Source organism: Sceloporus occidentalis, unplaced genomic scaffold (genome assembly GCF_023333645.1).
Source record: "Sceloporus occidentalis isolate IW3139 unplaced genomic scaffold, rSceOcc1.0.p SCAF_1, whole genome shotgun sequence".
NCBI lineage: Eukaryota > Metazoa > Chordata > Lepidosauria > Squamata > Phrynosomatidae > Sceloporus > Sceloporus occidentalis.
In genome coordinates this window covers 2,284,297-2,306,618 of record NW_028316981.1, presented here as the reverse complement: position 1 = coordinate 2,306,618, position 22,322 = coordinate 2,284,297, and the positions used below count along the sequence as shown (strand labels likewise).

At 44.8% G+C, this 22,322-nt stretch overlaps 1 protein-coding gene across 2 annotated transcripts; it reads right to left on the bottom strand.

Annotated features, from left to right (window-relative positions):
- Window positions 1-3,471: 3,471 nt before the first annotated feature.
- LOC149320356 (uncharacterized) lies at window positions 3,472-21,397 on the bottom strand. 2 transcript variants are annotated; one of them, XM_089501261.1, is made up of 4 exons: window positions 21,345-21,397; window positions 8,034-8,175; window positions 5,777-5,889; window positions 3,472-5,656 (listed from the first exon to the last, which is right to left on the bottom strand). In XM_089501261.1, the coding sequence occupies exons 3-4, from the start codon at window positions 5,805-5,807 to the stop codon at window positions 3,933-3,935; spliced, it is 1,755 nt and encodes a 584-aa protein (XP_089357387.1). In that variant the 5' UTR covers window positions 5,808-5,889; window positions 8,034-8,175; window positions 21,345-21,397; the 3' UTR covers window positions 3,472-3,932. The 2 variants fall into 2 exon arrangements, with proteins under 2 accessions (XP_089357387.1, XP_089357392.1); XM_089501266.1 differs by having other exon boundaries at window positions 3,472-5,653.
- Window positions 21,398-22,322: the final 925 nt, after the last annotated feature.

The following is a 22,322-nucleotide window of genomic DNA, read 5'->3' as shown; positions in this document are numbered from 1 at the left end:
TTTAGCAGTTCGAAAGCATACAAATGCAAGTAGATAAATAGGTACCATTTAAGTGGGAAGGCAACAGCGTTCGGTGCAGTCATGCTGCCACATGACCACCAGAGCAGTCCTCAGACAATGCTGGCTTTTCGGCTGAAAAACGAAATGAGCGCCGCTTCCTACAGTCGGTTATAAGTAGACATTCATGCAAAGGGACTACCTTTTACCTTTTTACTCTAAGCAGGATGGGGGGAAACACCAGAATGGGGAAGGATCATTTTTCAACGACTCATTAGAGTTTATCCCACGAGGAGAAATGTGGTGTCTAAACAGTGATTAACCAGTGAAAATCACACAATTGACACTAAAAGGCAATTAAAATGAGATTAACACAAGAGCCGTTATATTGTGAATAACCAGGGAATAAAACCAAGCAATAAACAGCCAAAAGTAATTCACAGGAAAATCCCATGAATGATTTGCTGCTGTTTCTTCCCTGGTTATTCACGGGATAATGGCACATTTCATCTCAATGTTGTGTGAAAACCATTAGTGCAATTGCTGGATTATCACAGGTTATTCACAGGATAATAGCGCTTTGAACACAATGCTGTGTGAAAACCATTAGTACAATTGCGGGATTATCACAGGTTAATCACCATTTATACTTCCAATTGTCCCCATGTGATAAACTCCATTGTTGATTTCATATGTTACCTAATAGTAATAAATGTTGACACTTACACATTTACAAAGGCTGTTAATTGCAGATAAATTTTGTTAAAAACCCAAATTAGATATCTCACACAAACCTACAAACACACATATACATTTTCCAGGCATACAGTTGAATGTGGAAAACAGCCTTCCTTGTGGCCATCACTTCAGTTCAAAGTGTGAGTGAGATTTGTGCCTTGCATATGGACCAGCCTTACCTGTGTTTCCACAAGTACATAGTGGTCCTCCGTCCCAACATCACTTTCCTTCCGAAGGTGGTGTCATCTTTCAACATCAACCACAACATTGTGTTGCCTACTTTGACCCTGAACCCAACTATGGGTGCCGCGCACCATCTACACACTCTTTATGTCCGAAGGGTGCTGGCGTTCTATGTGGACAAAACTCCAGGTTCGAGGTGTTCTGAGAGACTCTTTGTTACTTGGAATCCAAGAAAGGACTATGTTACTGCTCAAAGGGCCGCGAAGCAGGTGGCTGGCACCATCCACCTATGTTACTGTCAGAGAAGACTCCACCAGCTCGCATCCTCCAAGCCCATGCTACTAGGGCGTTAGCGACATCCTCCACTTTTTTAACCAGGGTGCCTGCAAGGCTGCTGTCTTGTCCCAGCCACTGACTTGCAACAAACATTCCAGGCTGGACACCAGGGCCAGGTGGGACGCAGCCTTTGGGAGGGCAGTACTGCTTTCTGGTTTCGATTAAGTTTATTGCCTTGCATGTTTTATATGCCGTTGAAACCAAAACAAATGAATGCACTTTTTAAAATGTATAGGTTTTATTGTTGTTACTAAAATATAACTTGTTTGAACTTTACAACTGGTATCATGACCCTCCCTCCTCCACTGACCGAAGCTTGTCAGTCTAACCCATTTGTGTGATTCTGAGAGCCCATGGAGGACAGGTTGCTTACCTGTAACTATAGTTCTTTGAGTGATTCATCTGCAGTTTCACACAAATCCCACCTATCCTCCCCTCAGTCGTGTCCTGCTCAGTCTTATTTCCCATCACTGCTTGCAGCATACCTTATGGAACTGAAAAGGAGCAGGAAGACACCAGGCTTATTTAGAGGGAGGGTGGAGCTACCGCCAAAAAGTCTTCCCTTGTGATTGCAGATGTTTCTGAGCTAACTGCACAGGCACAAAATAAACCATTTGTGTGAATTTGCAGATGAGCACTTGAAGAACTACAGTTACAGGTAAGCAACCTGTCCTTATCAAACCTCAGATTTTATGATACTGTATACAAGACATTTTTTGAACTCTTTCCATGTCACACTTGGCATTAAGTCTTGAGTTCTATCTCATATATTGGCAAGTTGCAGATTCACTGTTCCCGAGGATCACCTGTAGAAATGATGGCCAAGCCAGACATAGAGATACAATTTTGGCGTGCAATTCAACTGATTTTCTGTCCAACAAAAAGGAGGAGCAGTTCAGCATGTTTCAGTAAACGTTTTATTCAAACTATCTAAATGTGAAATAAAGCATCCCACTCAGAGAGGAACTGGCTTCTTTCAAAATGCAGCCAGGGCTGAGTTTTTCTTTCAAGCCAAGCCTTCCAACACAATCTTCTAGAGGTTATCCTCCTCATCAAAGGGTGGAGGAAAAAGAAAAATAAGGATAAATTACTTGTAAACCAAGCCTGCGGTATTTGAAGGAGAAGAAGCAGGAGCAACAGCAGTTGAAATTTAAGGTAGAAAGAAAAAGCGTTTTATCTTTTGTTCAGAGTTGCAGCAAACACTCCCTACAGGCCAGCGCCATCTTCCCTCCTCCAGCTGAGTTAATGCCCTGACTTAGAACCATCTTGTAGCAAGGGGAGGGGTATTTAGTGGTGCTTAAGCATTTTAGGTGGGGCCTGCTCACTTCTTTCCTAGAATGGCTCACAGGAGTTGCAAGGCAGCTCTCTTCCTTCAATACCAACTTCTTCCCTCCCCCCATCTCTTAGGCAGGTAGTGGAGGCAGGGTTGGGGTAAATGTGGGGTGCCTATAGTTACAGCACCCCCTTCTACCTGCCTGAAGGCCTCTTTCCATAAGCCCCCTCCCACTCTCCAGGAAACTAAAAGGAGGTGGTATCTGGCCCAGTCGTCTCTAATGGCCAGCCATAGAGCTGCTGCTGTCAAATAAATGGGGGGCACCTAAGTATAACTGTTAAGTAGGAATAGAGAGGCAGGAAGGCAGCTGGCCACCAGCTCAGCTGGCTTCTGCACAGTAGCCCAATTCTGCCCAGAGCTTGTGCTTGGTCCCCCATAGGCCAGATCTAGTGTTGCCACCAACACCACTGACACCTAGTAGAGGAAAGCATTGTTTCAAAAAATGAAGTTTATCTCTCCCCTCTCAGCCCTGCCCAGGGCTAACTAGCTGAGGACACAGTCCTGTCAGTCAGCAGCTGAAGAGCAATAAGAAAGGAGTGGCAGTTGAACACCATCCAAAGCAGCCGGCTGTCAGCTCATCCCAGGCTGATTTGCATGACACCTACTCTCAGCCATTGTCTCCCCTACTGCTGCCAGCACTGGCCACACCAGTGAAGGCACTGCTCTTGTGCCCCAGCCGCACAGGTGCCCTGAAACCTTGCACGAAGAAAGAGGGATGGCAGCAGAGGCAATGGTTGCAACTGTAGCTGGGAGTAGCTGGCCTGCAAGGCAGCTTGAGCTGAGCCAGTAGCCAGCTGCCTTCCTGCCTCTCCTGAGCTTCAGTGCCAGTAGCAAGTGTAGCACAGTGCACTGGTGCTGCCTCGGCTGCTGCTCAGCCACTGACCAATTGACTAATGTGCCCCTAGCCAGGAAGTCACCACTGGGGCTGTAGAGGAAGAAATGAATTACATTTTTGAAAGAATACACTTTCCTACTTGGTGTTAAGTCACCACAGAGGCAATGCCAGATTTGACCACAACTCTGCTGAGGCAAAGCAAACACTCTGGGCAAAGTGGGGCTACTGACCCATCACCCAGCTACCTTTCTTTCTCTCTTAAGTAGCAAGTATTCCATTCATACCTATATTTGTGCTTATGCAACTCCTACTTATTAAACAGGTAAAAGAGCAGAGCACTGTATAACAACACATAATGGTTCTCCATTTCAACACTTTCCACTTTTTAACAGTGCGCTGGTCTCTAACTTGTAGAGGGACACTTCCATGAGCATCATACATTACCCTGACTGAGTTACCTGATGTTTCATCAAGATTCTGAAATCACTGACAGTTCCACATTCCAAGGATTTATATGGTTTTGCCCATGTGGGTTCTTTGATGTACGCGCAGACTGGCACTGTGACTGAAACTCTTTCCACATTCTATACATTTATATGGTTTAACACCTGTGTGGATTCTTTGGTGTGAATGTAGATCTCCACTTCGACTGAAGCGTTTCCCACATTCCATGCACTTATATAGTTTCTCCCCTGTGTGGCTTCTTTGATGGTTACGTAGATTACCTCTATCTCTGAAGTTCTTTCCACATTCCATACATTCATATGGTTTTTTTCCTGAATGGATTGTTTGATGTTTACGTAGACTTCCACTCAGAATGAAGCTTTTTCCACATTCCATGCATAGATATGGTTTCTCCCCTGTGTGGGTTTTTTGATGGTTACGATATGAACTACTCTGACTGAAGCTCCTTCCACATTCCATGCATTTGTATGGTTTCTCCCCACTATGAGTTCTGTGATGTAAACGTAACGTGCCACTAAGAGAGAAGCTCCTTCCACATTCCATGCATTTATAAGGTTTCTCCCCTGTGTGGGTTCTTTGATGTTTATGCAGACTTCCGCAATCACTGAAGCTTTTTTCACATTCCATGCATTGATATGGTTTCTCCCCTGTGTGAGTTCTTTGATGTATATGTAGACCTTCACTCTGATTGAAGCGCTTTCCACATTCCATGCATTGATATGGCTTTTCCCCTGTGTGAGTTCTTTGATGTTTTCTACATGAGCCACTCGAACTGAAGCTCTTTCCACATTCCATACATTTATATGGTTTTCCCCCAGCATGAATTATTTGATGAATATGTAGACTTCTACTATAACTGAAGCGTTTTCCACATTCCATGCACAGATATGGCTTCTCCCCTGTGTGGGTTTTTTCATGTATACGGAGATGGTGACTCCGATTGAAGCTCTTTCCACATTCCATGCATTTATATGGTTTCTCTCCAGTATGAGTTCTGTTATGTAAATGTAAACTGCCACTAGAAGAGAAGTTCTTTCCACATTCCATACATTTATATGGCTTGTCCCCTGTGTGGGTTCTTTGATGTACCCGTAGATGCCCATTAATCCTGAAGCTCCTTCCACATTCCATACATTTGTATGGTTTTTCCTCTGTGTGTGTTCTTTGATGTAAATGTAGATGTATTTTCTGACTGAAGCTCTTTCCACATTCTATGCATTTGAATGGTTTCTCCCCACTATGAGTTCTGTGATGTAAATGTAAACTGTCACTACGAGAGAAGCTCTTTCCACATTCCATGCATTTATATGGCTTGTTCCCTGTGTGGGTTTTTTGATGTGCATGTAGCTGTCCTTTAATCTTGAAGCTCTTTCCACATTCCATGCATTTGTATGGTTTCTCCCCTGTGTGGATTTTTTGATGTGTATGTAGATTTGATTTCTGACTGAAGCTCTTTCCACATTCCATGCATTTAAATGGTTTTTCCCCTGTGTGGATTCTGCAATGTACTTTTAAGTCACATTTATGTCGGAATATTTTTCCACAGGTAGAACATTTTACTTCTCTTTTCACTTTGTAGCTTTCTTGAGGCGTCATGAGTTCACAAATTCCATCCTCCTGAGAAGCAGAGTTCTTCTTCGCATTCTTTGATTGCTTCCCCTTTTGCCTTTTCTGTCCCCCTTGATTTTGAAACTCTTCTTTCTCCACAACAATCTTGACTGTTTCCCCCGAAGGCTCCACAAAATTCTCCTTTGCTTGTTCATAACCTGCTTGAGAAAGAAAGAATTCCATTAGAAACTGAACAAAGAAACTGAGGATCTTTTTAGGGATCAACCCACAAATTTTTGTTCCTTCAGGAATAATCCAGTGAACATGAAAGCTTGCCTTACCCAGAGAGGCCACATTCCCATCATCCTCCATTCTGACTTCTTTGTAGAGAGCTGTATGGCTCTGATCCAGGAGATCCAGTCGGTGAAAGACACAGCCACTTCCTCAAAGGAGTCTGGGAGATAAAAGGGATAAAATGACAACATTTCTCTAGTAACTTCTCTGAAAGTATTTCCCTACAAACAAAATTGATTTGGGTGGCTTTCCATATGCTTTTTAGTTCAATGCTTAAAAATGCTGTTTTGGTAGAATTCACGATTTCACATGAGCAAAAGAACAGAGTCTGCAGTCTGCTTACATGGTCTCCTAGGATTAGGCCTCTGCTGTTACTGAGCTGACTCTGAGGGACAAAGGAGAGGAAAAAGAGGCTATTTTGTGGACTCTGAAGGCTTTCTAGGAGCTATATGTTATACATTACCCTGGAGTGATATAGGGACACTGCCAGAGTTCCTGCCAGAGAGAGGAAAAGGAGAGCAGTTGCTGGGCAGCCATTTTGACTGATGAATGATTGAAAAAAAGATTCAGCTAGGTAAAAGTACAGCAGAGGCAGCAAAGGAGCAGTGAACTTTGTCTTTACAGGTTCTCCTTTACATTTTTTGCTTTTTTTCAAAAAGGACTTTTAGGAGTTTCTTGCTCAGAGGAAGTGAGTCAGAAACTTATCCTCAGAACGAGCTAGCAGCCAGGACATCTTTATAAAGTTGTATCCCCAGAACATTGACCTCAGTGACAGAGATTAGTGTAAAGGTCAGGTCAACAGGCCCTTTTATATTCGTGTTTACCAGAGGATTTTTTTAGGAGGAAGCCAACAGTCCTGTTTCAGTGATTACTTAAGACTTCTTAGTATGGACACTGACAGAACTGCTTCAGTCACCTGCAACACTTGTGGGATGCCTACAGATGTGGCAAGCACATGCACCAAGTGCAAGTTGGTAGCCCTCTTGGAGGAGAAAGTCCAGCAGCTGGAGTTCAGAGTAGCTACATTTCAGCATATTAGGGAGCAAGAGGATTTCCTGGACTGAACAGAACTAATGATCTTGGACGAGTACCACACAGAGGAAGTTGCTGGGGAGGAGGAGGTCACTTCACATATACAGAAGGCAGACAGATGGTGGAACGTCACACAGAGAAGTAGGGAAACAAGGGATTTTTCTGGGAGCTTGCAGCTAGAGAATCAATTTGAAGCTCTTTCCCTTGTCAAGGAAGACGAGGAAGAGCAGCATGGACAGACTTCAGGGACAGAGCAGGAGAGCCTGAGAGTCCCAGCCGAGGGAACAGTCACTGCTAAGCCTCAGAGGAGGTGTGTGATCATGGTGGGAGACTCCTTGCTGACGGGTACAGAAGCAGTGATTTGCAGGTCTGACAAGATGTCTCGAGAGGTGTGTTGTCTCCCAGGGGCAAAGATCCGTGATGTGACAGAGAGGCTGACAAGACTGGTCAAGCCTACTGACCAAGACTCCTTCCTTTTGGTCTTTTTGGGAATATCAGAAGGGATTATGAAGCTGTGGGTAGGAAGCTGAAAGAAATGGATGCACAGATTGTCATTTTGTCTCTTCTGCCAGTTGAAGGGCATGGTCCAAGGAGAGGAAAATAGCAGAGGTGAATAACTGGCTCTGCAGATGGTGCCGCCAGGAACATTTTGGATTCCTTGATCATGGTTTGCGGTTCGACTTCGAGTTGGTCAGGCGAACCGAAAGGACGCATTTGCAGCAGCGCTGCTACGGGTCCGCGAAACGCGGGTAAAGCTGCTTCAAATTTACAGCTCAAGCAGCAAAATACTCCACAAGAAGTGGTCTTCAGAGGGGGCTTCCTTCCCTATATTTTGCCTTCGGGAAATACAACGCTGGAAGAAGGTAAAAGGGAAAGCCATCCACAACCGCGTTTGATGCTGCGGGTTGCTCCGTGAAGGGTCGCCGCCAATTTACTATAGCTCTAAGAAGATTTGAAATGCGCCTGAAGGGGCTTGAGGGTACATACCCAGCCCCATTAGCTGAAGTTCTAATGCCTCTAACTCAGTATTAATTTCAATATAGAGCTGTTCTTGGAAGTTTAAGCAGAATAGTAAAGAAAGTGGTTTGTTTAAAACAAAGGACTGGGACTCTTTTAAGTTATCAACTACTAAAGTGATTGCAGAGCTGCATCAAGCTACTGGACTGGGAGGTGGAACAGGATTACAGAACTGTGAGATTTTTCCATTATTGAAATGCTTGCTTATTTATTTTGCACAACCTTTTGCTAAAAATCAAACAAAGAGAAACTTACCCTGGGAGAGGAACCGCACTGCTCATAAAGAGCTTCTCGGTGTAGAGCGGTGGCTATACTGTGCAGCGGCAGCACCTCCTCTTGTGAGATTAATTTCTGGGCAAGCAGCAACCAGGGATCTCTGGGAGTTGTAGTCTTCTGGCTAAAGGGGACAAACATTGTTAGTAGAAGCAGAAGCAGAAGCAGCTTGCAGGGGTTTGCCAAAACAGCCAATTCAGACTAATTTTCACTTTGAATCAATTACAGATCTGTATATTAGTTGTTGAGGTCAGTAAAACCATCTAAACATATTATTTGGAATACTCTTTCCTACTCTGTTATGGACACTAGAGAAAAAAACGCAACAACAAAACGCTAAAATGGCTCAACAACTGCAAAGAAGATCATCAACAGACCCACAGATACCTCCTGAAAATTTTGCTTCTTATCTTGAAGAAATAAAAAAAATTACTACTCATCTTAGCGAACAGATGGACAATTTAAATAAAGAAATGAAAACTTTTAAAGCTGAAATTAAGGAAGAATTACAGGAAGATATGAAGGTAATTAATTCTACTGTTGAAAAGATTGCATTAGATATAAGTAATATGAAAGAGAAAATAACCAAGTTAGAAGAAAAACAGAAGGATGTACAAGGGGATGTAGAAGAGCTCAAAGTGAGACAAAATTACTATGAGATAGACCATCTGATTTGGGAAGCGAAATTAAGAGAAAAATGTATTAAGATCAAAGGGCTTTCAGAAAAAGAAGGAGAGGATTTGTACTCAAGAATAATACCAGACTTGGCAAAATTTCTAGGAATAGAGGAACAAATGTGTTTAATGAGACGGACAGAATGTTCAGATTAAATACAAAATTTGCTAAACAGAAGAAAACCGCTAGAGATATTGTGGTATATTTCTTAAGAAAAGAAATGAGAGATCAGATTTTGAGACTCCATAACGCAACACCGCTAATGATAGACGGACAGGAGATACAACTTTTTAAGGATGTACCGGCTCAAATTCTGAAACGTTGCAAGAAATACAAATTTTTGACCGCAGAGCTAAGACAAGATAATATCCCATGTAGGTGGTTGATGCCGGAGGGTATTGTGTTTTGGTTTAGAAAGAATGAAACTGAATTAAGATCATTGCAACAAGCTAAATTTTTCTAGGACAAATATATGAAAGATAAGAAAAGAGAAAATGTTCCAGAAAATGGTAAAGTTTCAACAGCAAAGGAGGCACAAAAGAAAATTCATCCCCAAAACCCATCATCTCCTCAAAACAACACACCTGCACAGGAAAGGAAAAATCATATGGGAAAAGCAAATAAGGATGCATACGTGAGGATGAATCATCAGTTATCTGTCATAACGTCGGACACCTCTGTACTAGATAACTCTGAGTCTGCACTGAAATTTACTGTTAACAACTCCATCCAAGACGAAGTGGCAGAAATAACCGGAAAAGGAGTGAATGAAGTTATAGACTCAGATCTGGAAGATTTTCTCCCAAGCTATGATGACGCCCAGTAGGCTTAAATTACTTACCTGGAATGTTAAAGGTATTAATAGAATAATTAAACAAAAGAAAGCTTTTCTGTATTTACAAAAACAAAAATGTGACGTTTATTGTATACAAGAAACACATATATATAAAAATAAGTTAAAAGTCCTTGAAAATCCGAAACTGGGCCAATGTTTTGCAGCAGGTACAACTAAAAAAAAAAAAAAGGTGTAGCTTTATATATAAATCAAAGATTAAATGGACAGGAAGTGCTAAATGACCCTAAAGGGCATTATATTGGGGTATTAACGGATATTCAAAAACAAAAGACCCTAATTTTAGGAGTTTATGCCCCGAATGAAAAAAGAGATAAATTCTACTCAAAACTATTAGGCAAAATAAAAAAGATCTGTTTTGATAATATAGTGGGGTTAGGAGATTGGAATGGGGTGATAGACCCACTTATAGATAGGCATTCAGAAAGGAAGATTAAAACACCCCAAGGAAAGCTACCTAAAGCGTTTTTTGACATGATGGAATACTCTTCGATGCTTGATTGTTGGCGAGTAAAATATAATAATGCTAAAAGCTACACTTTTTTTCTGAGGTTCATCAATCATGGGCAAGGTTGGACATGTTTTTTCTCTCAGCTGGTCTATGTATAAGAATTAACGATATTGAAGTCCTTCCTAAGATCATTTCAGATCACAACCCGGTAATTATGTCATTGATATTAGGTCAAAAGGAATGGTCCTGCTACAGAGAAGAGGAGGAGAGAGGTAGCTGGGCAGCCATTTTAAGTGGTGACTGTTTAATTGCTTTTTAAACTCTAGGAAGAGTGTGCTTGTAGTCACATCTTCAGTGAGTCACACCTGTGAGTCACTAGGGGCGGAGCTAGCAGACTAGCTCTTTATTTCTTCTCCCAGAGCCGCGCGCCGAAATTTTATTTCAATTTTTATTTCATTTTTTTAAGCCAAGGAAATCTACAGCAAAGGCAGAATTGATCGAGCTCACTGCTACAAATTGTTGAAGCATCAGGGGCTTAGCGTTGGTGTTTTCTGGAGGATTCTTTTTTTCAGGAGGAAGCCCACAATCCTGTTCCAGTAATTTCCTAAGACTTTTCAGTATGGACACTGACGGACCACGGCAGTCACCTGCAACACTTGTGGGATGTTTGTCTTCTTGCCTAAAGAAGTGGAGAACTTCACATGCCCCAAGTGCAAGTTGGTAGCCCTCTTGGAGGAGAAAGTGCAGCAGGTGGAGTCCAGAGTAGCTACACTTCAGCATATTAGGGAGCAGGAGGATTTCCTGGACAGAACAGAACTAACAATCCTGGACGAATACCATGCAGAGGAAGATGCTGGAGCCGAGGAGGTCACTTCACATACACAGGAGGAAGATAGCTGGAGGAACGTCACACAGAGAAGTAGGCCAAGAAGGGATTGTTCGGGGAGCTTGCAGTTAGAGAATCGATTCAAAGCTCTTTCCCTTATCAAGGAGGATGAAGAAGAGCAGCATGGACAGACTTCAGGGACAGAGCAGGCAAGCCAGAGCGTCCCACCCACGGGAACAGCTGCTGCTAAATCTCGTAGGAGGCGTGTGGTCGTAGTGGGGGACTCCTTGCTGAGGGGTACAGAAACAGTGATTTGTAGGCCTGACAAGATGTCTCGAGAGGTGTGTTGTCTTCCAGGGGCAAAGATCCGTGATGTGACAGAGAGGCTGACAAGACTGGTCAAGCTACTGACCAATACCCCTTCCTCTTGGTCCACGTGGTGGACTATGATACTGCTAGACACAGCCTGCAGAACATCAAAAGGGATTAAGAGGCGCTTGGTAGGAAGCTGAAAGGAATGGATGTACAGGTTGTCATCTTGTCTCTTCTGCCAGTTGAAGGGCACGGTCCAGGAAGGGAGAGGAAAATAGTGGATGTGAACAACTGGCTTCGCAGATGGTGCCGCCAAGAACAATTTGGATTCTTTGATCATGGGCTGCGGTTCCATGAGGAGGGACTTCTTGCAACGGACGGGTTGCATCTCACACCAGTTGGAAGAAATGTTTTTGCCAACAGTCTCAAGAACTTGATCAGGAGGGCTTTAAATTGAGTTCCGTGGGGAAGGGAGACAATATTAAGGAAGGCGAAAGGGCTGGAGAAAATAGTCAAACAGACATAGAGGAAACAAGAAAAAAAGTGTAAGGATCCAACAGTGGGAGGCAAATAAACTTGCACAAGCTAAAAGTAAATGGGACCTGTGATCTGCGATGTCTCTACACTAATGCACAGAGCATGGGAAATAAGCAAGATGAACTTGAACTCCTAGTACAGCAAAGCAAATATGATATAATAGGCATCACCGAAACCTGGTGGGATGAGTCTTATAATTGGAATGTGGAAATAGAGGGGTATAACCTTTTTAAGAGAAATAGGCCAAACAGGAAAGGAGGAGGAATAGCACTATATGTCAGAGATATTTACACCAGTGAAGAGATCCAGGACATCAATACTGGCAGCCAGGTGGAGAGCATGTGAATAAAAATTAAAGGGGAGGGAAACAACAAGGATATTATTGTGGGAGTCTACTACAGACCCCCAAGTCAGACTGAGGAATTGGATGATACCTTTCTAGAACAGATGAGCACACACTCAGAAAGGAGAGATGTAGTAGTGATGGGTGACTTCAACTACCCTGATATTTGTTGGAAGTCAAACTCAGCCAGATCCTCAAGGTCTAGCAAATTCCTCACTTGCCTGGAAGACTATTTCATGGTCCAAAAGGTGGAAGAGGCAACAAGGGGGTCAGCTATTTTGGATCTGATCCTAACCAACAAGGATGACTTGGTTAATGGGGTGCAAGTGGTGGGATCCTTAGGTGGAAGTGACCATGTTCTCCTGGAGTTTGTTATACAATGGAAAGGAGAAGCCAGGCATAGTCAAACACGCATTCTAGACTTTAGGAGAGCGGATTTCAGTAAACTTAGAGAAGTATTGAGGGTGATCCCATGGTCAGAAATACTAAAAGAGAAGGGAGTTCAGACCGGATGGGAGTTTCTCAAAAGAGAGATACTGAAGGCACAATTTCAAACAGTTCCAGTGAGAAAGAAAAATGGGAGGTGTCTCAAGAAACCAGGATGGATGACTAAGGAACTTTCAACGGAGCTGAGTTTGAAACGGAACATGTATAAGAAATGGAAAAAGGGGGAAATCACGAAAAAGGAATTCAAAGAAATAGCTAGCATGTGCAGGGGTAACGTCAGAAAAGCTAAAGCACAGAACGAACTCAGGCTTGCTAGAGAGGTTAAAGACAACAAAAAGGATTTTTTTGGATATGTCCGCAGCAAAAGTAAGAAGAAGGAAACGGTAGGGCCACTGCGTTGAGAGGATGGCAAAATGTTAACAGGGGACAGAGAAAAGGCAGAATTACTCAACACCTTCTTTGCCTCAGTCTTCTCAGAAAAGGCAAAGGGTGCTCAACCTGAAGATAATGGAGCAGAGGACAGAACAGGGGAATTTCAGCACAGAATAAGTAAAGAGATAGTAGAGGAATACCTTGTTAATCTAAATGAATATAAGTCTCCAGGACCAGATGAACTACATTCAAGAGTATTAAAAGAACCGGCAAATGTAATATCGGAGCCATTGGCAATAATCTTTGAGAACTCCTGGAGAACAGGAGAAGTCTCAGCAGACTGAAGGAGAACAAACATTGTCCCCATCTTCAAAAATGGGGAAAATAGTCATGCCAGAAAAATCTTATCTATTTTTTTGATAAAATTACCAGCTTGGTAGATCAAAGAATCGTAGAGTTGGAAGAGACCACAGGGGGCATTCCAGTCCAACCCCCTGCCATGCAGGAAATCTCAAGCAAAGCATCCCCGACAGATGGCCACCCAGCTACTCCTCTCTTTCTCCTCTCTCTGGCAGGACTGCTCTGGAAGGAGTTATATAGAGCTAGTCTGCTAGCTCCGCCCCCTAGTGATTCACAGATGTGACTCACAGAAGGTCCACCCCTTCAGCAACAAGCACACTTTCTCAAAATGGCTGCCCAGCTACTCCTCTCCTTCCCCTCTCTCTGGCCGGACTGTTCTCAGTGATGAAGGGAATGCTGTGGATATAGTATATCTTGATTTCAGTAAATCCTTTGACAAGGTTTCCCATGACATTCTTGCAAACAAGCTTGTAAAATGTGGGCTAGACAAGGTAACTGTTACATGGATTTGTAATTGGTTGACCGGCTGAACCCAAAGGGTGCTCAACAATGGCTCCTTTTCACCCTGGAGAGAAGTGACCAGTGGGGTCCCACAGGGCTCTGTCCTGGGCCCAGTGCTATTCAACATCTTTATCAATGACTTGGACAACAGTATTGGGGGCATACTTATCAAATTTGTAGATGACACCAAATTAGGAGGAGTAGCAAATACCCCAGAGTACAAGATCAAAAGTCAAAATGACCTGAATAGACTAGAAAGCTGGGCCAAAGCTAACAAAATGAAATTCAACACAGAGAAATGTAAGGTACTGCACTTAGGGAGGAAAAATGAAATGCAGATATAGGATGGGGGACACCTGGCTGAATGAAACTACGTGTGAAAGGGATCTAGAAGTCCAAGTAGACCACATGTTGAACATGAGTCAATGGTGTGAGGCGGCAGCTAAAAAGGTCAATACATGGCCATCCAGCCTCTGCTTAAAGACCTCTAAGGAAGGAGACTCCACTACACTCCAATGAGGGAGTGTGTTTCACTGCCGAACAGCCCTTACTGTCAGGAAGTTCCTACTAATGTTGAGGTGGAACCTCTTTTCCTGTAGCTTGCATCCATTGTTCCATGTCCTGTTCTTTTGCTACAAGGGGCATGGGAGAGGTGGAACAGACAAATTTGAGCCACTGGGATGATGTTGCTGCTGCTGGTCATGCTCATATTTTCTTGACCTCGCCGTCCATCAGATGGGCACAAATGTGTTGCATGAGTTCATTGTGCTTTTGGAGGGATCCACAAAATTCACCGGGTAAGTATCCAATTACCTAAAGTAGTGGTGGGGCCTTTGGATATCGCCAAAAAGAGTCTGGACAGCTACCTGCAGGAGATACTCTGGCTGGAGGTCCTGTGTGGAGCAGGGGGTCCCTTCTAACTCTATTATAATATTTTGATTTTCTGGTTCTATGATTAGATGAGAGTGATACCACAAGCCACAAACATTCCATGGGAGCCATTTTCTAGTATTTGTTGAAGGCAATACATTTGTTTTCTCAAAAAAGGCCCAGATGGCCAACTTTCCAAATAGCCATGCCTGCCAAATTCACTAGCAGTTCAAGGTTAGATGGGAGTGGTGCAACAAGTCATACAAATTCCAGATGGACCAACTATCTATATTCTGGAAAACAGTCTGAAAAACAGCTTTCTAAGTAGTGTTGTGAGGGCTACTCCTGTAAATTCCTCTGATTGATTTCCCTATAGAAGCTCCTCCTCTGGATGTTTCAAGTGACTTCAGAGTTCATCTATATACTCTTTATGTTTACATATACTTTGCCGGTTACCACATTCTCTAGGGCTCATCAGCCATGTGAGGCCTCAACTTTCTGTATGTACCCCTCCAGGATGACTGCAGTTGTGGATTATAACATTCAAAGAGCATATACAATAAAACAAGTTTCAACTTGTAACACCTCCTTTGTGGTCTACATTATCAAATGTCCTTGTAATAAGTGATGAATAAGAAAAAAGATTATGCAAGGGCTCTGAAGATTCAGATGGGAGAACATTATAGGAGCAAAACATTACATGCCTCTCTTAATTAGTTCTTCATAGAACATAATCAGGTATGAATTTACAGGATCTAAGCAGAGCAGTGGAGGATAGGGAGTCTTGGAGATGCCTCATCCAGAGGGTCGCCATGAGTCAGGATTGATTCAAAGGCTGTGAACAACAACAACAATTCCTTTAAAGATTTGTGTTTCCAGTTGCTGGAGAAACTTTTCTCCTAGAATAGCAAGACGTTGTTGAGAAGGAAAATGGATAGGGTATTAAGGGTTGGTATTCTAGTAGACATACACACACACATAACCTTGTGTAAATGGAGGCTAGAATTTAACTTGAGAGTTCAGGTTCTTGCACATTCCCTGAGCAACTTCTGTTTCCGGCCAATTTGTTCTAAGTATGGCAACCTTGTTAAAATACAGAAAGAAAAAATGATAGTCTCCCCCCACCCCTCCGGTTGCTTCCCAATAATCTCTGGACACATACACAGATTTGGTGATGGGCTTAAAGAGGAGAACCATCAAGTGTAAATGATTTTATAAAATAAACACATGAAACAGGAGACATCCCAAAGAATTTAAAGCAACATTAAGGAAGAGGGAGGGAGGTGTTTTGCTTGGGGAGGATGGGTAGGTCTGGGACATTTGGGAGGAAAGAAGGCAAAGCCAAGAAAGAAGCCACCAGGAGAGAGGAGGGAAACCAAAGCTCCCTCTGCTGAGATACACTCACAGGGCAAACAAAACCTTGCTTGTCAATGTAGGCAAAGATTCTGAGAAGCAACTTGGAAACTGCTATGGTCGCCTTAGTCAATGATCTCCGTCTGGGCATAGACAGGGGAAGTGTGATGCTGTTAGTGCTCTTGGACTTCTCAGCAGCCTTTGAACGTCTGAGAGTTAGGTATTGGGAGCACTGCGTTGCAGTGGTTCAGGTCCTACCTCTCAGGAAGGTTCCAGATGGTGATGCTTGGGGACAGTTATTCGACCAAGAGGGAACTCAGATCGGGTGTCCCTCAAGGAGCGATTCTGTCTCCAATGCTGTTTGGCCGCTGAGCGAGGTAATCCGGAGACATGGGATGGGGTGTTATCAGTACACTGATAACACCCAAATATATTTTTCTATGTCTCAGACTGCAGCAGTGACTAAGGATGGCATCTCTCTTCTCAATGGATGTCTTAAGGCAGTAATGGTCTGGAAGAGGGAAAACTGACTAAAGTTGAATCCAGATAAGATGTTCACCGGTCCTAGACAGGGTCACACTTCCCCTAAAGGACTGTGTTTGTAGTTTGGGAGTGCTCCTGGAATCATCCCTTCAGTTGACAGCTCAGATCGATGCAACGGCCAGGAGCGCTTGTTATCAGCTTTGGCTGATATGCCAACTACGACCCTACTTGGCACCAGGTGACCTAGAAACAGTAGTACATGCTCTGGTAACCTCTCGATTGGACTTCTGCAATGCGCTCTACATGAGGCTACTGTAACAATCTTCCTTCTATATGATGATGTAACAAAAGCACAAATCTCTAGCCTCAAATATGTAGATGGTAGCGTGTTTAAAACTCATCACTTAGGCCAAGCAGATTGATTGAAAATCAATAAAATAAGTTTATTTTAGAAACAGAACAGAATAAAAGATTGTCAATAATAAGCTGTTGTGAACTTGTCTCTTAATAAATTAGTTGCAGAGGTTTACAGAAACTCTTATATCAGATGCGACCCTTTTCCTAATCTTTCGGCCTTCTCTTGGTCTAAAAGCTCAAATTTCCTCGTTTAACACACTGTACCCTTAGAGACTTCAGGACTATAGCCCTTCTCGGGACTAGTCTTTTCCCCAGTTTTCTTTTCACTGTATTGGGACTTTCGCATCCCTTTTTGACAATTCCTTTTCCTATTTCCGCCCCTAGGCTAACAACATCTCTTATGATCTAATACAGGGGTAGGCAATCTTTTTGAGCCGGGGGCCGGGTTGCTGTCCCTCAGACAACTGGGGGGCCGAAGTCAAAAAATAAATAATTAAATAATTTTTTAAAAATAATTAATATATAAATAAACCAGGACAAATGTAGGACAAAATTTTCAAATGGAAGACACTTTTTTTGAAAAAATGGAGGACACGTGAAAAAATTTGCTGATTTTTAAAAAAATGTTAATATAAATGCATGCTTCTGAGGCTTCTATAGACAATTGCCCCCCAAAGGCCCCGGCGGCAATCGGTGGCAGGACCAGGCTGGGGCCGGTCCCAAGGCCTCGCCGGGCCGCATCCGGCCCGCGGGCCGCAGGTTGCCTACCCCTGATCTAATATAACCACAACCCCCTGTTAGAGTTTGGCTATTCTGAGCCTCTCTTCCCTAGACTCATCAATCTAATCCAGTCCCTCTCTGGACCTAGCAGTTCTCCTAACTAACACTAGCAGGCACTCTCTTTTCTAGAGCCCTGGCAGTATAATGGTAGGGAGCCCTTTTCCATTCAGACTCTACCCCTAACCATCTTTCTCTAACCCCTGAAAACCCTTCTTCTCTGGATTCCAGGTCTTAAATCCTCAACATCCCCAACTGAACCTTCTCCTGCCTGAGTCCCAACTGACTCCCCAACTGACCGTTCGGAATTTTCAAACGTTCCAGCCCACAGGCGATTGGCTGGCCCTCAGCTGCCTTCTGATTGGACAGCTGGGAGTGCTTCTCCGTTACAGCTACCCTTGTAACTAACTTGGAAACTTCAGTTAATGCCAAACATGGCAGCCAGGTTGGTTGCCAGAAAATCAAGAGGCGACCATATAACTCCAGTTCTGAAATCTTATAGTGGCTGTCAATTAGTTTCTGGGCACAGTACAAGGTGTTGATAATCACCTTTAAAGCCTTACATGGCTTAGGCCCAGCTTACTTAAAAGAAGGTCTCCTTCCATACATTCCACCCCGCACACTCAGGTCCTTTGGGACAAACTTACTACAGACTAAGAAGACCAGACTTGCTGTGGTTACCCAGAGGACTTTCTCATCAGCCGCTCCTAAACTTTGGAATGACCTACCGAAGGAGATCCGTCACATAACATCTCTTGAGGCCTTTAAAAAGCCATTAACACAGATCTCTTCCAGCAGGTATTCCCAGACTAATACATGGGTCCTCTCCACTGTCCCACAACTATGCCTTCTTGACTCTCCCTTAAACCACCTCATTGCAATGAGATTAAATTTTATTGTAATTTTTATTGCAATTTTAATAACTGATTTTTATGGTTGTATTTTAAATTGTGGATCAGGGATTATGTTATTATTTTACTATGTTTTATTTTGATTGTAACCTGCCCCAATCCTCTAAGGAGAGGCGGGATATAAATAAATAGTAGTAGTAGTAGTATTAATTTGGTCTGCCTATCAGCTCAGAGAGAGGCCACTGCTGCTGCTGAGGTCACTCTTTCAGGGTCCTACCACCATAATTTGAAAGTTCACTCTATTTGCATGCATTATTTAAAAAGCAGGGTTGTTTTTTTTCAAAATCACCTTCACAAAATTAGTTGGTGACTCAGAATTATCATCACTGTGATTAAAATCAGGGATTACCAATCCTAGATATAATTTTCTTTTCTCAGTCTCCCAGCTGCACAACACGAATCCTAGATGTTTGGTGAAGGCTGTAGGTTGGGAAGGAGATCAGGCCCAGGCTACCAATGCCACTAGTCATGGTGGCTCTTTTTGCCGGCCCAGCTGGGATCAGAGACAAGGAGGTCATCTCCATCTCAACTGCTAGGGAGGATGGACAGTAGAGAGTGTGGTCGCTGGGAAGCATTAGTACCATACTCTCCAACATTTCACAGAGGAAACCCAGAACATGTGTGAGTAAGCACCACCAAAGTGCATCCAAGATGGCAAAAATGATCAGTGAGGAAGAAGACATAAGCAAGGAGACACTGCTGCGGTTGGCTTTTGTTTGAGCCAAGGTGGGAAAGGAAAGGACTCTTCTGTTCCCTCCTCTCCTCTTCCTCCTCCGAGTTAACTGACTGGGAACTACATTGGCATTTTGAACCCAGTTTGTACCAAGAGAAGTAAGGTGAGGCTAAATGGTAAAAGTGAGAAGAGCAGAGAAACTGGCACATTTTAAAAGCAGGTGAAAAAGTGGGAGAACAGAGGATTAACCTGGCAAACTGGGACAGTTGGGGAATATGGTGTGGGTGCGTGAGAGCTTGCATTTTTCTTGTGGAGCTTCCGATAGAGGAGAATAAAAACTGGGGTAGATCCAGTTTGGCTCTCCTTTTGTTGTTTTTACATTATTTACTCACTAACACCCTGCAGGGAGTGCCTGAGAGCCAGAGTGAGAGGCCTCCTTGCCTTCCCCTTCTCTCCATCTCTGGAATGAAGCTCCTGAAGGCAAAGGGGAGCCTCCTCATTCATTCACACAACACCACAACACACCAAGCAAACACATGAACAGTCCTCTCAGCCAAGCAGTCTTTTCTGCTCTAGGAATGGCACACGGTGGAGGTCTTCCTCCCCTGCCCCCACAGCCTGCCACCCCCTTCTTCCCACTAGGCTGCACTGATCTCTCCTCCCTCTGCTGGAGTTGATCTCTGCCAGTTCTCCCATCCTGGGAAGGAAGGAGGATCTGGATGGTTGGGAAGGGGGGGGGGGGCTCCAGCTAGGAGCATTGCCGCATGGCATTTACATAATGAGTGCACCAGTGGCGCACTTGTTATGCCACCCCTATGGCTTTAAAAGAACCCACTTTTTGTGGGTTCTTTTTCCTCCGCAGGGAAGCCACATCCACCAAACCTTGCAGCTTCCCTGTGGAGGAAAAAAGGCCACCACCAGCCCAGACAACAAGGAAGGTATGCACCGGGCCTTGGTCACCCCAAAGATTTTGCCTGGGATCCTCTTTAAGATGCCTGTGAAAGATGAAGTTTAGAGCAGGAAAGTGGGAGTTACTGCATATACTCATGTATAAGTCTAGAAACTTAGGTCAAAAAATTGACCCAAAAAACCCTGAGTTGACTTATCCATGGGTCAATCTAGGCGCTTACATAGCAATGGTGGCACATGTGTCTACAGGGTGCCCCCATTCTTACGGCATTGCGCTGTACTAGGGCCAGGGACCATGCGGTTGCTGCGTGGCCCCTTAACCCTGGTATGCCACAAGTATGGCGATTTAGCGCCATCTGTACCACGCCTAAATTAGGGCTTTCGTGCCTTTTTGGATGTTCACAAAATTACAGTGAAGCAGCCCTGTTGGGTCACTTCCTCCCTCAGCTGAACCTCCCCCTCAATGAAGGAAATTGTTGTTGTTATTATTATCATCATTGTTGTCTTATATCCCGCCTTTCTCTCAGCATCGGGACGCAAGGCGGCACACGTCTGGATGAGATCGGGATCCTGTGGGTCTCCCAGAACCCCTGCCTATATTCCTAAGCGTGGTGGCCTTTGCCCAGTGGGTTTGTCACCCCAAAAGGAGCCTTGCCCTCCCTCCTCCTCCTCCTCCTCTCTCCTGGAGGCTCCCTTCTTGGCTTTGCCTTCTTGGGCTTTTTGCATTTTCAGCTTGCTCTTTGCTCCCTCAGCAAGATCCGCCTCTTCTCCCTACTTCCCAGGGCTACAGGCAAAAGACCCCCCCCTCTCCCTATACAACATGCTTCACAGTCTATTGGGAACCATTCCTTTGAACTGGCTGCTCCCTTTCTCTGACCTGCAGCCAAGGTCTGGATCTGTGTGCCTTTGGAGGTTATTAGAGAGAGGCAGCACTTCTACCTTCCTGGGAGGTAAAAGGGGGGAAATGGGGCACAATGGAGCAATGGATGCAAGCGCCAGGAAAAGGTTCCACCTCAAGATCAGAACCACCCTCCTGGCAGTGGAAGACCTTCCCTCCGAGGAGAGTGGAGGAGCCTCCTTCCCTGGAGGTCTTTCAGCAGAGGCTGGGTGGCCATCTGTCAACGGGATGCTGCGTGGATGGCCCTTTTGGGGTCTCTTCCAACTCTAGGATTCTAAGACCCCCAGAAAGGAGGGCAGAGGACGGGGCTCCAGGGGCCCCTCTGGGGGGAGGGCACAGGAGGAGGCTCCAGCCACGACCTTAAAAGGGGGGTCTCCCGGCCTACCTTCCTCCGAAGCGCCGTCTGAGTGAGCGAGGCCAAGAAAAGGCAGGAGCTCCTTCCCCGGAAATGAGGCCAGAGGGGCCACCCTCTTCCCCTCCCCTCAGCATTGTCTTCCGGCTGCCGCTCTAGGAAGCGGAACTCTCTGGCTTCTCAGAGCTCCCTCCCCCTAGAAGAAGAGGAAGGATCCATAAAAGGATCCATCCCAGGGAAATTGGGGGAAGGGGGGAAGGAACAGTGGAGGATGGTGGGGTTCCTTCCTTGGAGGTCTTTCAGCAGAGGCTGGATGAGGGGCTTTGATGGAGAGTTCCTGCATGGCAGAAGGGGTTGGGCTGGGATTCCTCTGAAGAGACCCCAGGAAAGGGGTCCTCTCAAAAGCCCACAGCCACCCTCCCTCCCTCCCACTAGGCCTCTCTGCCCCTCCCCCCTTTCTCTCCCCCACCAAAGACTGGAGGGCAGAGTCCCCCTCTTTCTCCTCCAAAGGGAGGGTCTCCTTTTCCTCCTCCTCTGCCCCCTCCCTCCCCTCCTGCCTTGGCTTTTGCCTTCCCTCAGCCTAGCGCCCCCCTCCTTTTCAGGGGCCACTGAAGAAGAAAAAGGGGCAGAGAAAGGCCCTTCCTTCATTCAAGTGCTGGGATTGAATCCTTCCTTAGAGCCACAGAATCCTAGAGTTGAAGAGGCCCCCAAAAGGGCCACCCGGTCCAACCCCATTCTGCCATGCAGGAAATCTCCATCAAAGACAGGCGATCAGAGGGAAAGGGCAGACAAGGTGGGGAGGGGGAGAGGCACCCCAAGGATGCTTTTTGGAGGGAAGAGAATAATAATAAGAGGTGGGGGGGGGGTCCTGATTCCTGCCATCCCTCTGGGAAAGGAAGACCCCTCTCAAGTCACCCAGAGGTCCCTCCTCCCCCATGGTCCCCTCCTCTCCCTTCCCATCTGGATGTTCTGCCCTCTCTGCCAGGGCTCCTGGGCAGTGTGTCCTAGTGG

What these genes read in the sequence shown, in the direction of transcription:
- LOC149320356 (XM_089501261.1), bottom strand. Translation starts at nt 5,807, where the DNA reads ATGGAGGATGATGGGAATGTGGCCTCTCTGG. An exon ending in TGGGAATGTGGCCTCTCTGG is followed by an intron (nt 5,657 to 5,776) that starts GTAAGGCAAGCT and finishes TTCTTTCTCAAG; the next exon opens with CAGGTTATGAACAAGCAAAG.